General features: G+C 48.5%; 1 protein-coding gene across 1 annotated transcript in view; it reads left to right on the top strand.

The window, feature by feature from the left end:
* The window catches only part of ERICH6B (glutamate rich 6B), a 78,646-nt gene that overhangs the window by 29,566 nt on the left and 34,562 nt on the right, over positions 1-14,518 (top strand). Inside the window, exons 4-5 of the mRNA XM_070471207.1 lie at positions 4,914-4,959; positions 8,791-8,906. Of these exons, the coding sequence (XP_070327308.1) occupies positions 4,914-4,959; positions 8,791-8,906 (162 nt within the window). The remainder of the gene's footprint in view (positions 1-4,913; positions 4,960-8,790; positions 8,907-14,518) is intronic.

Below are 14,518 nucleotides of genomic sequence, written 5' to 3'. Positions count from 1 at the left end.
GTGGTCTCCTTGTGCTATTGCTCCAAGTGGGTAACATGCATTTATTCACAGGCCACACAGTGTCTTCCCTTGATGTTATGACTGCGTGGCCAGAAACAGAAAGTTAAAAATCCAGGTCATCTGCATCATCTTAATGCTGACCTAGAAATAGAACTATTTTCTGGAACAAGCAAGCATCTCAAGCAGCTTGAATTTTTAAATCCCAATCTGACTGCACACAGCCCACATCCTAAAAGCTGGGTGGTTTCGGCAGCCACACAGGTGTTTCACCGTTACATCCTCTCCATCAAATCATGACAGATGTATCATCCTGTCAATACATTCATACTGCCTTCACCAGTTTAGTTAGCACACTGGAGAGGTCATTCCTCTTGCTGGGAAATTCTCTTTTCCGTGTGTCTGCACCACTGAGCTCCCTCTCAGAATCCTAACAGCCCTGTTCTGCAAGTACCAAGAGTAATTCTAACGCTGAAAAACAGCATTCAAGCCATTTCTTTTGCACAGTATGAATCAAGCATTCTTCACGTGTCCCCGCTACGTGTCGGACCTTCGTAAATATATTACCCACCAGAATAGGACAAATAGAATGCTGTCAAGTGAATGGAACTGTATATAAAAGCAAAAGCTTTGAAAATAAATGCCCTGCTAGCAAATATTGGCGAGGCACTGAAAAAAAAAACTGTAGAATACTAAAATGCCTTTAAAGGCACATGCAAGCATGTCTTAGTCTATGAAAACTCAGGGTACCAAGCCAGACTGTACAAAACAGATTAAGTTAAAAGGGTTTACAAGAGGATCTTTAATTTTTGAAAGAATTTACATTAAGATTTCTTTATGTAGAATTTCTTCCCAGTATCTTAAAGATGTAACTGTTTATCCTTTGTTTTGAAATTCAGTGTCAAACAAGAGTGCTTTCCTGACTCATAACAGGTGTTTAGTAAATGCAAATTGTATCAAGTTCAATTTCATTCATTTCACAAAGCCAGGTATATATATAGACACACACATACACAAACACATTTTTTCTTTTTTTGTTGTTTTCATTTTGATTTTTAATTTTTATGGTGGAGTATAGCTGATTTACAATGTTGTGTTAGTTTCAGGTATACTGCAAGGTAGATCAGTTATACATACACGTATGTCCACTCTTTTTTAGATTCTTTTCCATATAGGCCATAACAGAGTATTAAGTTCCATGTGCTATCCAGTAGATCCTTATTAATTAACTATTTTATATATAATAGTTTGTATATGTCAATCCCAATCACTCATATTTATTTTTAAAAACAGCATTGTGAATTAATCAATGTCTATAAAATGAACCCACAATGACAAATAGGCTTCCATATCACTGGCTAATGGATGAATTATTAGACGTTAGTGGTGAAGCACTGTCATGAGACAGATTCTGATACCTCATCTGGCCTCAGGAGAGAATGCCATGATCCACTAGTGATGTCTGCCACAGCATCAAGAGAGGAGGGAAGGAGCCTGATGTCATTTATTAATTTGGTGGCAGATGTGAACCTGTCACAAAGAGCACTTTTTTCTTCCTCTCTCAAGAGCTTGACTGCATAGGTGTGAACACCAGTTCTCTCCCATTTATCTTGCATGAGTTTGGACAAGTCACTTAACTGCTCTTAGTTTTCTTAGCTGTAAATTAGGGATAACACTGAAAGTCGCTCAGTCGTGTCCCACTCTTTGTGAACCCACAGACTGTAGCCTGCCAGGCTCCTCTGTCCATGGAATTCAGGCAAGAATACTGGAGTAGGTAACCTATCCATTCTCCAGGGGATATTCCCAACCCAGGGATCAAACCCAAGTCTCCCGCATTGTCGGCAGATTCTTTACCATCTGAGCTACCAGGAAAGCCCAAGAACACTGCAGTGGCTAGCCTATCCCTTCTCCAGCAGATCTTCGTGACCCGGGGATTCAACCAGGGTCTCCCGCACTGCAGGAGGATTCTTTACCAGCTGAGCCACCAGGAAGGCCCTTCGGGATAGCACTAGCCCTACCTTATGTGAAGATTAAAGGGGTTAAATTATGTGAAGCATTATGAGCTATGCCAGGCATATAGCATATAGCATATAACCTATGTAAGTGCTAGCTATTATTATTATTATGTATTATCATTCCCTTTATCACTGACTTGTGAAGGGTAGGTAACATCCCCTGGCCACATTGCTCTCTTTTGTAAAATGGACATAACAGAAAGACAAGAGAAGACGCAATGAACTAGGGTGTGGAAGGAATCTATGCCCCCACCCAACTACTCTGCAGGCAGATCAATTTCACAGACTCTCATTGCCCTGGACCAATCAGTATAGCATCAGACCAACGACCCCCATCCCCTCTCTTCTTTAAAGGGATTATTTTCTCCATGGTTTGTGAGAAAATCCAATAAAATTGGATGAGCAAATTGAATATCAATGCAGCACCAACTGTCACTGAATAATCAATAGTCACGTGTGACGGATCTCCCAGGATTTTAACCGGGAGGTTCCAAATCACTTTTGTGAAGCGTGGGTGTGAACCCAGGGGTGTCAGAGTTAGAAGATCCAGCACAAGGGTGGGCCTTGGACCTGGGGCATGTTGATTACCCGTTCCAGGTTCCCCTTTTACCATGTGAAAAAATACACTGTGACTGTGGCAATGTTCTTTCATTTCCATTCTGAAAAGCTTTGAAAGCACTCCCACACCACACACTTGTCAGGTGTAAAAAGGCATGTCTGATCTCACAAGGTACAGGAAGGTTCTAGAAGGAAGAAATACAATCTACATTTCTGACATGCTCTCACAGAACAGGAAACCACCCCACAACGTGGTCCCTTTTGTTTATTTAGAACCTAAGACCTTCCTATGATATGCTCCTCTGTCCATGGGATTCTCCAGGCAAGAACACTGGAGTGGGTTGCCATGCCCTCTTCCAGGGGATCTTCCCAACCCTGGAATGGACCCCAAGTCTCTCACATCTCCTGCACTGATGGGCGGGTTCTTTACCACTAGCGCCACCTGGGAAGACCTTCCTAAAGATGAACTCTGCGCTGTGGCAAATGATGCTGTAGAGATGTCACAGTATACTGATTCATAATGTTTCTACTTAATGACCTTTTGAGACACGCAATCCACGGGATTTGATTTTCTTGCCCCTTGCTAGCTCCTCTTTGGCGGCTCTGAATGCTGATTGACTTAAGTGCTATAATTTGGTTGCTGTCTCCAAGTAAGAGTTGGCATCCCAGGGACCATTTCTAAATGGGGAACCTAGCAATTCTGTGTATTTAAAAAGAAAGGTTTGAGATATCCTGATAAGTCAGAGACAGGGGAAGCAGACACTTGTCAAGCAGCAAAGTTCACAAATACACCAGAGCTTCCAAATCAGGGTGCCTTGAGTTGGCCACTACTGGGGAGAGATGCTGGGTGCCTAGCTCCCCCAGCCTCCACACTGCTCCCGTACAAACGGCACCATTTTCTATACCTGTCTTGTCCTGAAGGTTAGGAATACAGTCCAGTGACATAGAGTGTATAGTGTACATTTCAGTCTTGGTTTCCATCAAGTCTTCAGTCACTCTTTACCACCCTCCTCCCAGTACAAATGAGGAACCTGGAGTCTGAGAGAGGGTATGTGACTTCTCCAAGGTCACGGAAAATAACTAAAAGGGTCAAGAGACGCTTCCAAGCCTTCTCTTTCTCTTCTAATCACTTCTCTTTTTTCTTTCTTCCCTCCTTTCATCCTTTGTTTCTGCTTTTTAATAAATTATATGCATATTTTAATTTGAGAGGAGTAACATAAAATGAAGCAAAATCTACTTTTGTTCATTTTCTAGTGGAAAATTTGAAAAGTAGAAAGACATCACCCAACCCACCAACATCTGAATATAAATAAGGCTGATTCACATTTCAGCAATTTTTATTGTCTCTCCTGCGCTCATTTTTGGCATGTTTGGTGGTGTTGGTGGTCCGTGTTTTGTCTTGTTTTTACCATTTCAAATTCGCTGTATAAACAAGCCTGTATTTTACTTTTGTTACTTGGTATTGTGACCTTCACATTTGCCCATATTGCTTAATGTTTGTATCCATCACTTTATTTTTTAATACTTATTTATTATTGTTATTTATTTTGGCAGTGTCAGGTCGCGGCTGCATCACGCGGCATCGCCCATTGTGGCAGTCTTCTCCAGTTATGGCGGGTGGTGTGGGATCTTAGCCCCCCGGCCAGGGATCGAACCCACATCTCCTGCACTAGAAGGGGGGCTCTTAACCCCTGGACCACCAGGGAAGTCCCTGTAGACGTCATTTTAATAGCCAAGTAATATTCCTCAATAATAGTCTATCTCATGGGTAAACTATGGACAAGTGTTGAACATTTAAGTTTCACTTTCAAATTTTCTGATTCTCATTTCTTTACACTTCCACTCTGCCATCCTCTATTACTAGAACTGATGCTCTATTTTATCCCAATTGTACCTGAAATTCTTGATGTCATATCATTCAAACCCAATAGTCAGGTGATTAAATGACACAAATAGAGTTTGTAAAATTAAATATCATTTTTAAAATATTTATGTCCTCTGAGCCTCAGCCTCTCTCCTGTATAGAGAAAATATCCTTCCTCCTGTGACAGAGGGGGGACTCTGTGATAACCCAAAAGACTAACAAAGCAAACTTGAATGTCCCAAATCCACAATTTCATGAAAATTACCTCCTTGAGTTATAATTTTATAAAAATTTTAACCTCATAATTTCTAAAGGAAACAAGAGAGAGAACACCAAAAAAAAGCAAACATAGAAAAATTCTGTAAATCAGGGCTTCTCCACCTCAAACCCAGCATCACATAATTAATGACAGGTTTTTCAACAGAAAGAAAGTTTCTTTTTTTCCCCTAACATTGTCTTTCTGTTCTTTTTTCCAACAGACTTAAAGGCTCATTCTTCACAAACCCTGCCTGGTCTTAAAGCAAGGTAAAAGTTTTTTGGTGGGTTTTTTTTTTTTCCAATAGATCAAGGTGAAAATTCATGCTGAGGGCTGATGCTTCATAGTCTTTGAAATCCCAAAGACTGGGAGCAGGGGTGAGAGTGGGTAGGGGCGCAGGGAGCAGGACCTCCGAGAAGCAGGGATTCAGGGGCGGTCTCCTAGAAGTCACACACAAAGGCTCTCCCAATACTATTCCCCTTTGCCATTCAAGCCATTCACAAGCTAAGAGGCGAGCCCCAGGATCCAGAGCCCTGGGCACCCAGAACTATGGAAAGAGCAGCGGCCAGCTGAGTCTAGAAAGGAGGTTAGCGTGGGAAAAGATGGCCAAGGGCCCTAGGCATGGCTCGTAGTGAAGAGGTGAGTGAACGCCGCAAGGAAGTTGCCATCTTCCTCGCTCAGGCGTATTCCAAGCTCCAAATGATCATGCAGTGAGTATTCATGGAACTCCTGCCGCAGGGCTTGACCCAGGCTGGATGGTTACTGCGAGAGCCGTGGACAGAAGCCTGTCTGTGCCGCTCTGTAGACACCCCCGTGGGGCAGGGGACACACAAGCTCTGGTTCAGGCTTCATCCCCTACAACCGCCCCAAAGGATGACTGGGAGAAGGTGGTCGCTGACCTCCAGTGGGGACGTGGGTTGACACTAGATACAAAGAAAGTGCAAGGCTGGCTGGGTTACGCTGAGAAGCAGGAATGAAACCTGCTCTACTGTGCAGGGAAGACATAGGCTGTAACTTGAGGAGCCGGGGCTCTGTACAGGGGCACCCCTTCACCTGGTGAGGTCAGCTCCCCACTCCCACCCTCCACCAGCCCCTCTGGATCATGCTTCACGGTTTCAGAGGCTCAGCATCTGCCAGGACCGCCCCACTACGCCAGTCCACAGAGGGAGTGCTCTCCGGAATCCCCTCCACTTCAGCCATTGACACTCACAGAGAAGCAAGCAACGTGATGCTGAAGGGGCCTGACGGTGAAGTGACCGGTCAGGCTGTGATAGAGAACAGGGACCCCAGAGTCCGGCTGCCTGGGCGTGAATCTCAGCTGCTCCACCCAGCCAGCTGTGTGCTGCAGGGCAGCCTCTTCATCTTCTGCCTTGGTGTTCCCATCTGTAAAATGGGGACAGGAAGAGTTTCTGCTTCCCCAGGGCTCAGTTGTGTCCAAATCTTTGTGACCTCACAGACTGCAGCATGCCAGGGATCCTCTGTCCAGGGGATTTCCCAGGCAAGAATACTGGGGTGAGTTTCCATTTCCTCCTCCAGGGGATCTTCCCGACCCAGAGATCGAACCTGAGTCTCTTGGGTCTACCTGCATTGGCAGGCAGATTCTTTGCTCTTGTGCATCCTGGGGCGGGGCTGTGGTGAGGATTAAACAAGTACTAACTCATGGGGTGCAGTAAGGGCTGGGGGTCACTGTTAGCCTTCATTCTGCTCCCCAAGAGTCACCACGCAAAAAACTTAACACATGTACAGCGAGGAGCAGGATTCCTGGTCAGCTCTGTTCCCAACACAAGCACCCGTCCAATCTTTCAGTCGCATTGCTGCGGCCTGTGCTTCTGTTCCCAGCCGGCGGGGAGCCCCAGGCCTCCCCTGGGTCTGCCCCCAGGCAGTTCAGTTTGGCTCCCCAGGGCCAAGGCTCAGCCTGGCGTGCTCAGAGAGGCCCTGGATTTTCCTCACCCAACGCTGCTAAGACTGAAATCTTCAGAAACCCCTTTGGGCAAGAAGTGTCCCACAGATATGTGTTTGCTAAGGTCAGCGGGGAGGGGGCACAGACTCAGCTCAAGTGTTTCCTGGGTTCCTCCTAAGCAGAAAAACACCCGCCCCCAGCCCACGCACTCTGCAGGCCTGACGTGAGGTGCCCGGGCACACACCAGGCCCCGTCCCCGCTGTGACGCAGCTGCAGAAGCAGACGTGGAATCTGGGACCAGGGGCTCCTCCCTGCGTCCCTGCTTTGCTGATAAAGCAGGGCGCTGGTGTTTGGAAACGCAGTCTTTCTCCCAGGTGCTAAGGTCACAGCAGAGCCCTGGCAGGCGCCCCAGAGGACCCTGCATCGTCCCGGCCCTGGGCAGACGTGGCAGGGAGGGCAAGTGCACATGAGAATGATCATGACTAGAGCAGCACTCTGTGACCTCAGGCACAATCCTGCTGCTTGTCGGCCGACCGCTTTGGCTTCTCAAGGTCTGACCATGGGAACTTGTACTCTCTCCTTGAATCCCAGCAACATCCCACCAGCAGGATAAGACATTGAGCTCAGAGAAGCCCCTGATGCGGCCTCGAGGCCTGGAGCAGTGCAAGACGTGACACCTGCCGGAAAAGCTCGCCCTGCTCCACTAGTTCTTGACCCCTGTGGTCACTTGACTAAAACCTGAGCATCTTGCCGCTTGCCCCCGGGGTGCCCCAGTAGCGCACCCTGAGAACGCAGCCACTCTGCTGGGGCCTGTGGGCCAGCACAGACCCGCCCCCGGGCCCCGAGAGGTGGCACAAATCCACCCGTAACGCCCGCAGATGCTGAAGGGAGAATGGTGTTCCCATGGTGACTTCCCTGCATCAGGGAACCCTGAGCCCACAGGAAACCAGCCCGTCTCATGAAGGGCCGTTGAACTTCTTACTTTGCCTCTAAAAACAACACTGCCTCTAAGAGCCAACACTGCCCACTCTCATTTTGTCCTCACCTATGAAGATCTGGTGCAGGGGGGAGGTATGATTATCTAAAAGGTGTGAAACACTGGGGTACGGGCGTCTGTTTGAATTACAGTTTCCACCATTTGATTCCCATGCATAAAGCAGGTAACTAGTGGGAAGCTGCTCTGTAACACAAGGAGCCCAGCCTGGCACTGAGTCTAGCAGGAAGGGTTGGGTGGGGTGGGGGGAGTTCAGGAGGGAGGTGATATATGTATACTTATGGCTGAGTCACGATGTTGGACGGCAGAAACCAATGCAACGTAGTAAAGCAATTATCCTCCAACTTAAAAAAAATGGCGTGGAAACCAAGGCACGGAGAAGTTAAGGGCATGACCCAAGGTTACTGCACTCTACTCAAAACAGCCAAGACTCCCACTCGGACCAGCCGACTCCAAAGTACGTTCTTTCTGCCGTCCATAGTCACTGCCCCTCTTGTCAGCTGGGCATCTCCCTCACACTGTCTCTGCCAGCGGGGCCAGTCAACATGACATGACTTCAGGGTCAAAAGCCCCTCTCATCTCTCTGAAGTGGTTTCTTGCCTACTTAGCAGAGATTCTTGAGGAAGGACGCGGTGCGGAGCAGAGTGCTGGGGCACCTTTTTGATCCCGAGCTCCCAGGTAGCAGGGTCTGCACCTCACACCCGAGGGCCTGTCCTCGAGCCCTGCAAAACCTTCCCTGAAAATGACGGTGTGTGCAGCGGGTGGGCTGGCAGGCACAGACCCCAGTGCTTGACTTGACGCGCTGCTCTGCTCTGCCTGAGGCAGCGTGAGGCGGGAAGGGTGACTGGAATGAGCAGGGTGGTGAGCTGGCAGAGGCAGAGAATGTTCTGGAAGGCTGGACTGTCCATTACGGAAGCCTGGCCCGCTGGCCTTTGAAGGCGTCCACAGATCCTTTCGCTCTAAGTGAAGCGGCAGCTGGCACCCAGAATGGCCCACAGGCCTATCTTCCATTCCCTTGTGATGGTCCTGGGATGGGTGGAAGTCTGCAGGGGCCAGGGAGCAGCCGCCACCACCCCAGCCTCCCTGCAGGCAGCAGCTGTGGGGTTTCTAACCCGGCACGTGCCTGGAGGTGGACCCTCTGTGGCTGGCATCCCTCGGGTAACCACCTTCTCTGTCCTTCCTCCCATCCCCTGAATCTGCCAGCAGCAGGCCTCTTCTCGAGGACACGGTGCCATCTACATCGTTTGTCAAGCACGAGGGAGAGTTTCCGACCTCCCAGGACCAGAGTACACAGACAGACTGGATTTATGAAAGCAAGACAGGTAAGGGACCCCACCCCCCACACCCACCTCGAGGCCAGGCTCTGGGGGTGCTGGGGAGACTTGGCCTTGCGGGTGTCCCATGGAGGTGGAACATCGAGGCTGGAGCATCACCCGTCAGATTGATGATGCATACTGCTTCCTGGGTCACCCTGTCCCTGTGACCCTCCCTTCCCTTCATCCTGGACCCCTCTCAGAGAAAAAGCATCAGCAGCGTGCTAAGACAAATACCTTCTCCCATCTCCTCCTGCCCCTCATTAGTTTTCCTGCTCTTGTTCCACATGAACACAGGCCCTATTTCCCGGGGGACACAGGCCATTTCCTTCCCAGATTACAGGCTGGTTCCCTGGGGACAGAGCCCATCTCTAAATAATCACGTGGTGACAGGACTGGGACCCACCCCAGAATCTCCGTCTGAGTGTGCAGTCAAAGCCAGCCCTGGTTCAGAACGAGCCAAGACCATCCATAGCAGGAATTTGTGTGGCCACAATTAGGAGACACTCAAGAGAGAGTCTGGCAAGATTGCACTGAGGATCTTAATTCTCAGCCCAGTTAAGCCCAAAGGCCCTTTGCCCTAGGATCCTGGGAATGCACCCCTGAACAGCATCTTCTCTCGCCATGATTAATAATTTAAACCCAGCCTTAGTGAGATTGATCCATCACAGAGTCACACATTAGTTTCACATCTGTAGTCATGGCAGCGGTGAATTAGATTCCCGACCGGCACCTCGCTTCCCCGCCCCCATCCATGCCTGCTCGATTTTGTAGCTCAAATGTGGCTTAAATGAAATTAGGAGCCAGAAACCCTATGAGGGAGAAGGGAGCAGCAGAGGCGAGCCCACATAAGCCAGGAGTTCCCGGGTGCTGGCTGCCAGCACGTGATGGGGAGTATTTTACAGGCTAAGTCGGTGCATGTGGGGTTTGTGTCAGGGTTTGTGCTCCAGTGGAGCCCCGAAAACTGGAACCATTTCAGAGTCAGTAAGCGTGACGGCTGGGGGAAAAAAATCTGAGCACTTATCTAAATATTCATAAGCAGGATCCTGGAAGTCATTTACTGGGTAATCGCCTGTGAAGTGCCAATGCGAAGCATGAAAGGAGGTAGGGTAGGAAAAGGAGAGAGTGGGAGGCTGAGGTGGGGGATGGGGGGCACCAGAGTCTGTAGTCTGTTCACTCCACTGGGCACCTTCCTTCAGAGAGAGGCCCCCTGGAAATCAATGTTTCATTTGCCATATTCATTCATGATCCTTTTGGTCTCCAGGCTTAATTACAGAGCCAGTCACGTCTGGATCTAATTTCGGTTTTAAGTGCTCCGTGCATTTGGACTGTAGGGGCATGTTTTCTAGCCATGTCTCTTTCCACCACTGAGTTCCTTTTTGATGATACCGCATGACGTGTGGGATCTTAGTTTCCTCAACCAGGGATGGAACTGGGGTGCCCCCTGCAGTGAAGTGTGGCGTCTTAACCACTGGACTACCAGGGAAGTCCCTAGCATGTGTTTAGTGTTTAGCACAAGTCTGGCCACCCACAGCAATACCTACTGATCAGATCCTGTGATGCTGGTGGCCTGGACTGAAGGTGTGGACAGTGCTGAGCCTCTAAGCCAGGGTCACGGTCACACCCCAGGCTCCTGCAAAGACATGAGGGGTGGTAGCTATAGCCGAGATTGGAACACAAGGAAAAGTAAGCAATTTCCTAAAATTTATGAAGCTTTTTCTTTTCCCTTCTGCCCATGGTTTACAATCAATCTTTTGGAGAGTGTTAAAATAATAACTGGATAGATTTTACTGGCAATAGCTATATGATTATGTCTGGCCAGTGGAAAGGGGCAAAGAGACTCATTAAGAGACTTCTCTGAAAGAGTGAAGAATGAAAAGGAAGTGATGGGGAGTGGGGTGCAAGGGGAACCCCAGAAGTATGGAGCTCCAAACAGGAGGTCAAATCTAGTTAGGAGAAGGTGGAGGAAAGTGACACAGGGAAGATCCCCGCCATGAAGAAAAGCTAGTCCCCCTGCAGCTGGAGGACAGAACACTAAGGGTTCCTGAGCATGGCAGATGCAAAAAGAATCTGATTAGCCCAGGGCAAAAGCCACCCATCCACTAGTTGGAGAAACACAACTGAGGCTAAAGCAACTCAAAGTGCTGATTTTGTGAGGGGGCAGGCGGTCCCCAGGGGTGAGCGGAGGTGAGTGCAGGTGTTGGCGGTGATGGTGCTCAGAGTCCAGGACTGGGCATCCCCAGCACCCACTGCCTGTAAAGATGAAGATTCCCAGGCTTTCTTAACACAATCCCTGCCTGCATCCTTAACAAGATCCCCAGAGGATTCTCAGCACAAGAGTGCTGGAGAACCAGCGAACCTCTAGGGTAGAATGGATTTCATGGATGCTAGATTCCTACTTTTAAAGCCTTTTTTTTTATTATGGGACTACTCTACCCCATACTGTACATGGAGTTGAAACTCACCATTCAAATAACTAAGGTCATGGCATCCAGTCCCATCAGTTCAGTCGCTCAGTCATGTCCAACTCTTTGCGACCCCATGAATCGCAGCACACCAGGCCTTCCTGTCCATCACCAACTCCTGGAGTTTACTCAAACTCATGTCCATCAAGTCGGTGATGCCATCCAGCCATCTCATCCTCTGTCATCCCCTTCTCCTCCTGCCCCCAATCCCTCCCAGCATCAGGGTCCTTTCCAATGAGTCAACTCTTCACATGAGGTAGCCAGAGTATTGGAGTTTCAGCTTCAGCATCAGTCCTTCCAATGAGCACCCAGGACTGATCTCCTTTAGGATGGACTGGTTGGATCTCCTTGCAGTCCAAGGGACTCTCAAGAGTCTTCTCCAACACCACAGTTCAAAAGCATCAATTTTTCTGCGCTCAGCTTTCTTCACAGTCCAACTCTCACATGGGGAGACAATGGAAATAGTGACAGACTTTATTTTCTATGGCTCCAAAATCACTGCTGACAGTGGCTACAGCCTGAAATTAAAAGACACTTGCCCCTTGGAAGGAAAGCTGTGACAAACCAGGACAGCGTATTAAAAAGAGACATCATTTTTCCAACATAGGTTTGTATAGTCAAAGCTATGGTTTTTCCAGTAGTCATGTATGGATGTGAGATTTGGACCATAAAGAAGGCTGAGCACTGAAGAACTGATGCTTTCAAATTGTGGTGTTGGAGAAGATTCTTGAGAGTCCCCTGGAGAGCAAGAAGATCAAACCAGTCCATCCTGTAGGAAACCAACCCTGAATATTCATGGGAAGGACTGATGCTGAAGCTGAAGCTCCAATCCTTTGGCCACCTCATGAGAAGATGGAAAAGACTTTGATGCTAGGAAAGACTCAAGAAGGAGATGGGGGTAGCAGAGGATGAGGTAGTTGGATGGCATCACTGATTCAATGGACATGAATCTGAGAAACCTCTGGGAGATAGTGGAGGACAGAGGAGCCTGGCAATGCTACAGTCCCAGGGTCATAGGGTCAGACAGGACTTAGTGACTGAACGACAAATTCAACCCCAGGCACCAGAGACAGCATTTCACATGGACTCTATAAACAGCACTTTGAAACAAACATGGAGGTATAACACCCAGATAAATAAATCCTTGAAACCTATTACTACAGAGAGTGGCAGGTCTGACATGGAAGGAATGCTAAAGGTACCAGAAATGCCTCGTGGCTTAGGTGATGAAGCAGGCTGGAGGAGGACCGGAACAACTATTAATGGCTCCAGGTGTGTATACCGCCAAGCACAGAGCAGGGTCATAAACAAAGTATACCAGAAATTCTAACACAGAATATTATATCCCCTCTGGTAGAAATCCTCAAAACTTGGTGCACCCCACACACACAATAAGTGCCTATAAATATTTGTTACATGCTTGTGAAACTGCTGTTGAGTCCTCATCAGACTCCAGATCAGATATGATGATGAGAGGGTGCACCCTTCCCTCAAGAGACGGTCTTGGTAGGCAAGGAGCTGTATGCAGACATCCGTACACATGGAGAACAGTATATGATCCACCTGGGCCAAATATTGAGAGCAAAATGACCAGGAGGAGCCAGCACAGGATCAGTCAGAACCGATCAAGGACTTCCCTGGTGGTCCAGTGGTTAATAATCTGCTGGCTAATGCAGGGGACACAGGTTCTATCCCTGGTCCGGGAAGACCCCACGTGCTGAGGAGCAATGAAGTCCGTGAGCCACAACTACTGCAGCCTGCCTGCCTAGAACCCGTGCTCTGCAACAAGAGAAGCCACCGCCACGAGAAGCCGGCACGAGGCCACAGAGTGCGGCCCAAGCCAGCCGAGACTAGAGCAAAGCCCGTGCAGCAACAAAGACCCCCTGCGGCCCTAAATAAACAAATACTTGAAGAAAAAAGAACAGATCAAGTGACGCTGGCTCTTACATCACTTTTTTGACAAGGTCATTAAATCAGGACCTGTGATAAAGCAGGAGGCCTGAGTTCCAAAACACGTTGCATTTTCAGAGCCTTCCTGATGTTTCTATAGACCAGATGGGCAAACACCAGGTGGGAGCATCATGATCAGGACAGCATGACCGCTGTGGAATAACCATCCGAAGAATCTGTTCAAGGATCGAGTCCACCCGTTTTCCAGTTGGGAGCCATGGGGCTCCGGCCAGCACAATATTTTATCATAGACTCGGATACAGATGGAGGAGGAATACTGATATCAGCACATGACTGGAAGCGGTTGAGTCATGATGATAATGTGATCAGATTCTGAAAGATCTTGGCAGCCAAAAACACTGGATCAGGACTGGCTAAATAAAATAGAATGCTCATTTAGATTAGACCCTGCTTGTAGGCCCACAAATACAGGCTGGAGGAGGACAAGGGGGGAAAGCTCTAGGTGATTTACTCAACCACAGGCTCCATAAGTCAACAGGATTCCTGATGTGACGGCCAGAAGGTTGATATAACCAGAAACAACTACAAGGTTATGTAGAGGGAGATGAGTCCTGCTCCAGCCTGTACTACAAGAGCAGCCCCAGGGCACTGTTCACTTAGAAGGATTCCACCCTCTATGGGGACCAGAAGTGGACTAGCTGGGACTCAGAGGAGAAGCTGGTATGAGGCCCACCTGGAGATAACATCGCACAGAGAACTGCTGAAGCAAACGAGGGCATTAAGTCTAGAAGACCCGTGAGTCTGAGACCTAGTAAGTGCCTTCAGATATCTGATGAGCTGGCACACAAAACGAGAAAACAAGACCTGGCCTCCCCATCTGCATAGAAGGGCTAGAGCAAGGCAGCTTGAGAAAATTGGTTAAGAAAAGGAAATGGGTCCCAACAGCCAGAGCCATGCACGGTAGAATGCATGTTCGTAGTAGTCAGAGAACTATTTCCCTGGTGGCTCAGACGGTAAAGCATCTGCCTACAATGTGGGAGACCCGGGGTCGATCCCTGGATTGGGAAGATCCTCTGGAGAAGGGAATGGCAACCCACTCCAGTATTCTTGCCTGGGAAATCCCATGGACAGAGGAGCCTAGCAGGCTACAGTCCATGGGGTCTCAAAGAGTCAGACATGACTGAGCGACTTCACTTTCCCTTTTCAGTAATCAGAGAGCTCTCTGTCTATGGAGGGCTCAGTCTT

This window comes from Odocoileus virginianus, chromosome 8 (genome assembly GCF_023699985.2).
Source record: "Odocoileus virginianus isolate 20LAN1187 ecotype Illinois chromosome 8, Ovbor_1.2, whole genome shotgun sequence".
Lineage (NCBI taxonomy): Eukaryota > Metazoa > Chordata > Mammalia > Artiodactyla > Cervidae > Odocoileus > Odocoileus virginianus.
This window is presented reverse-complemented; position numbering and strand designations above follow the sequence as displayed.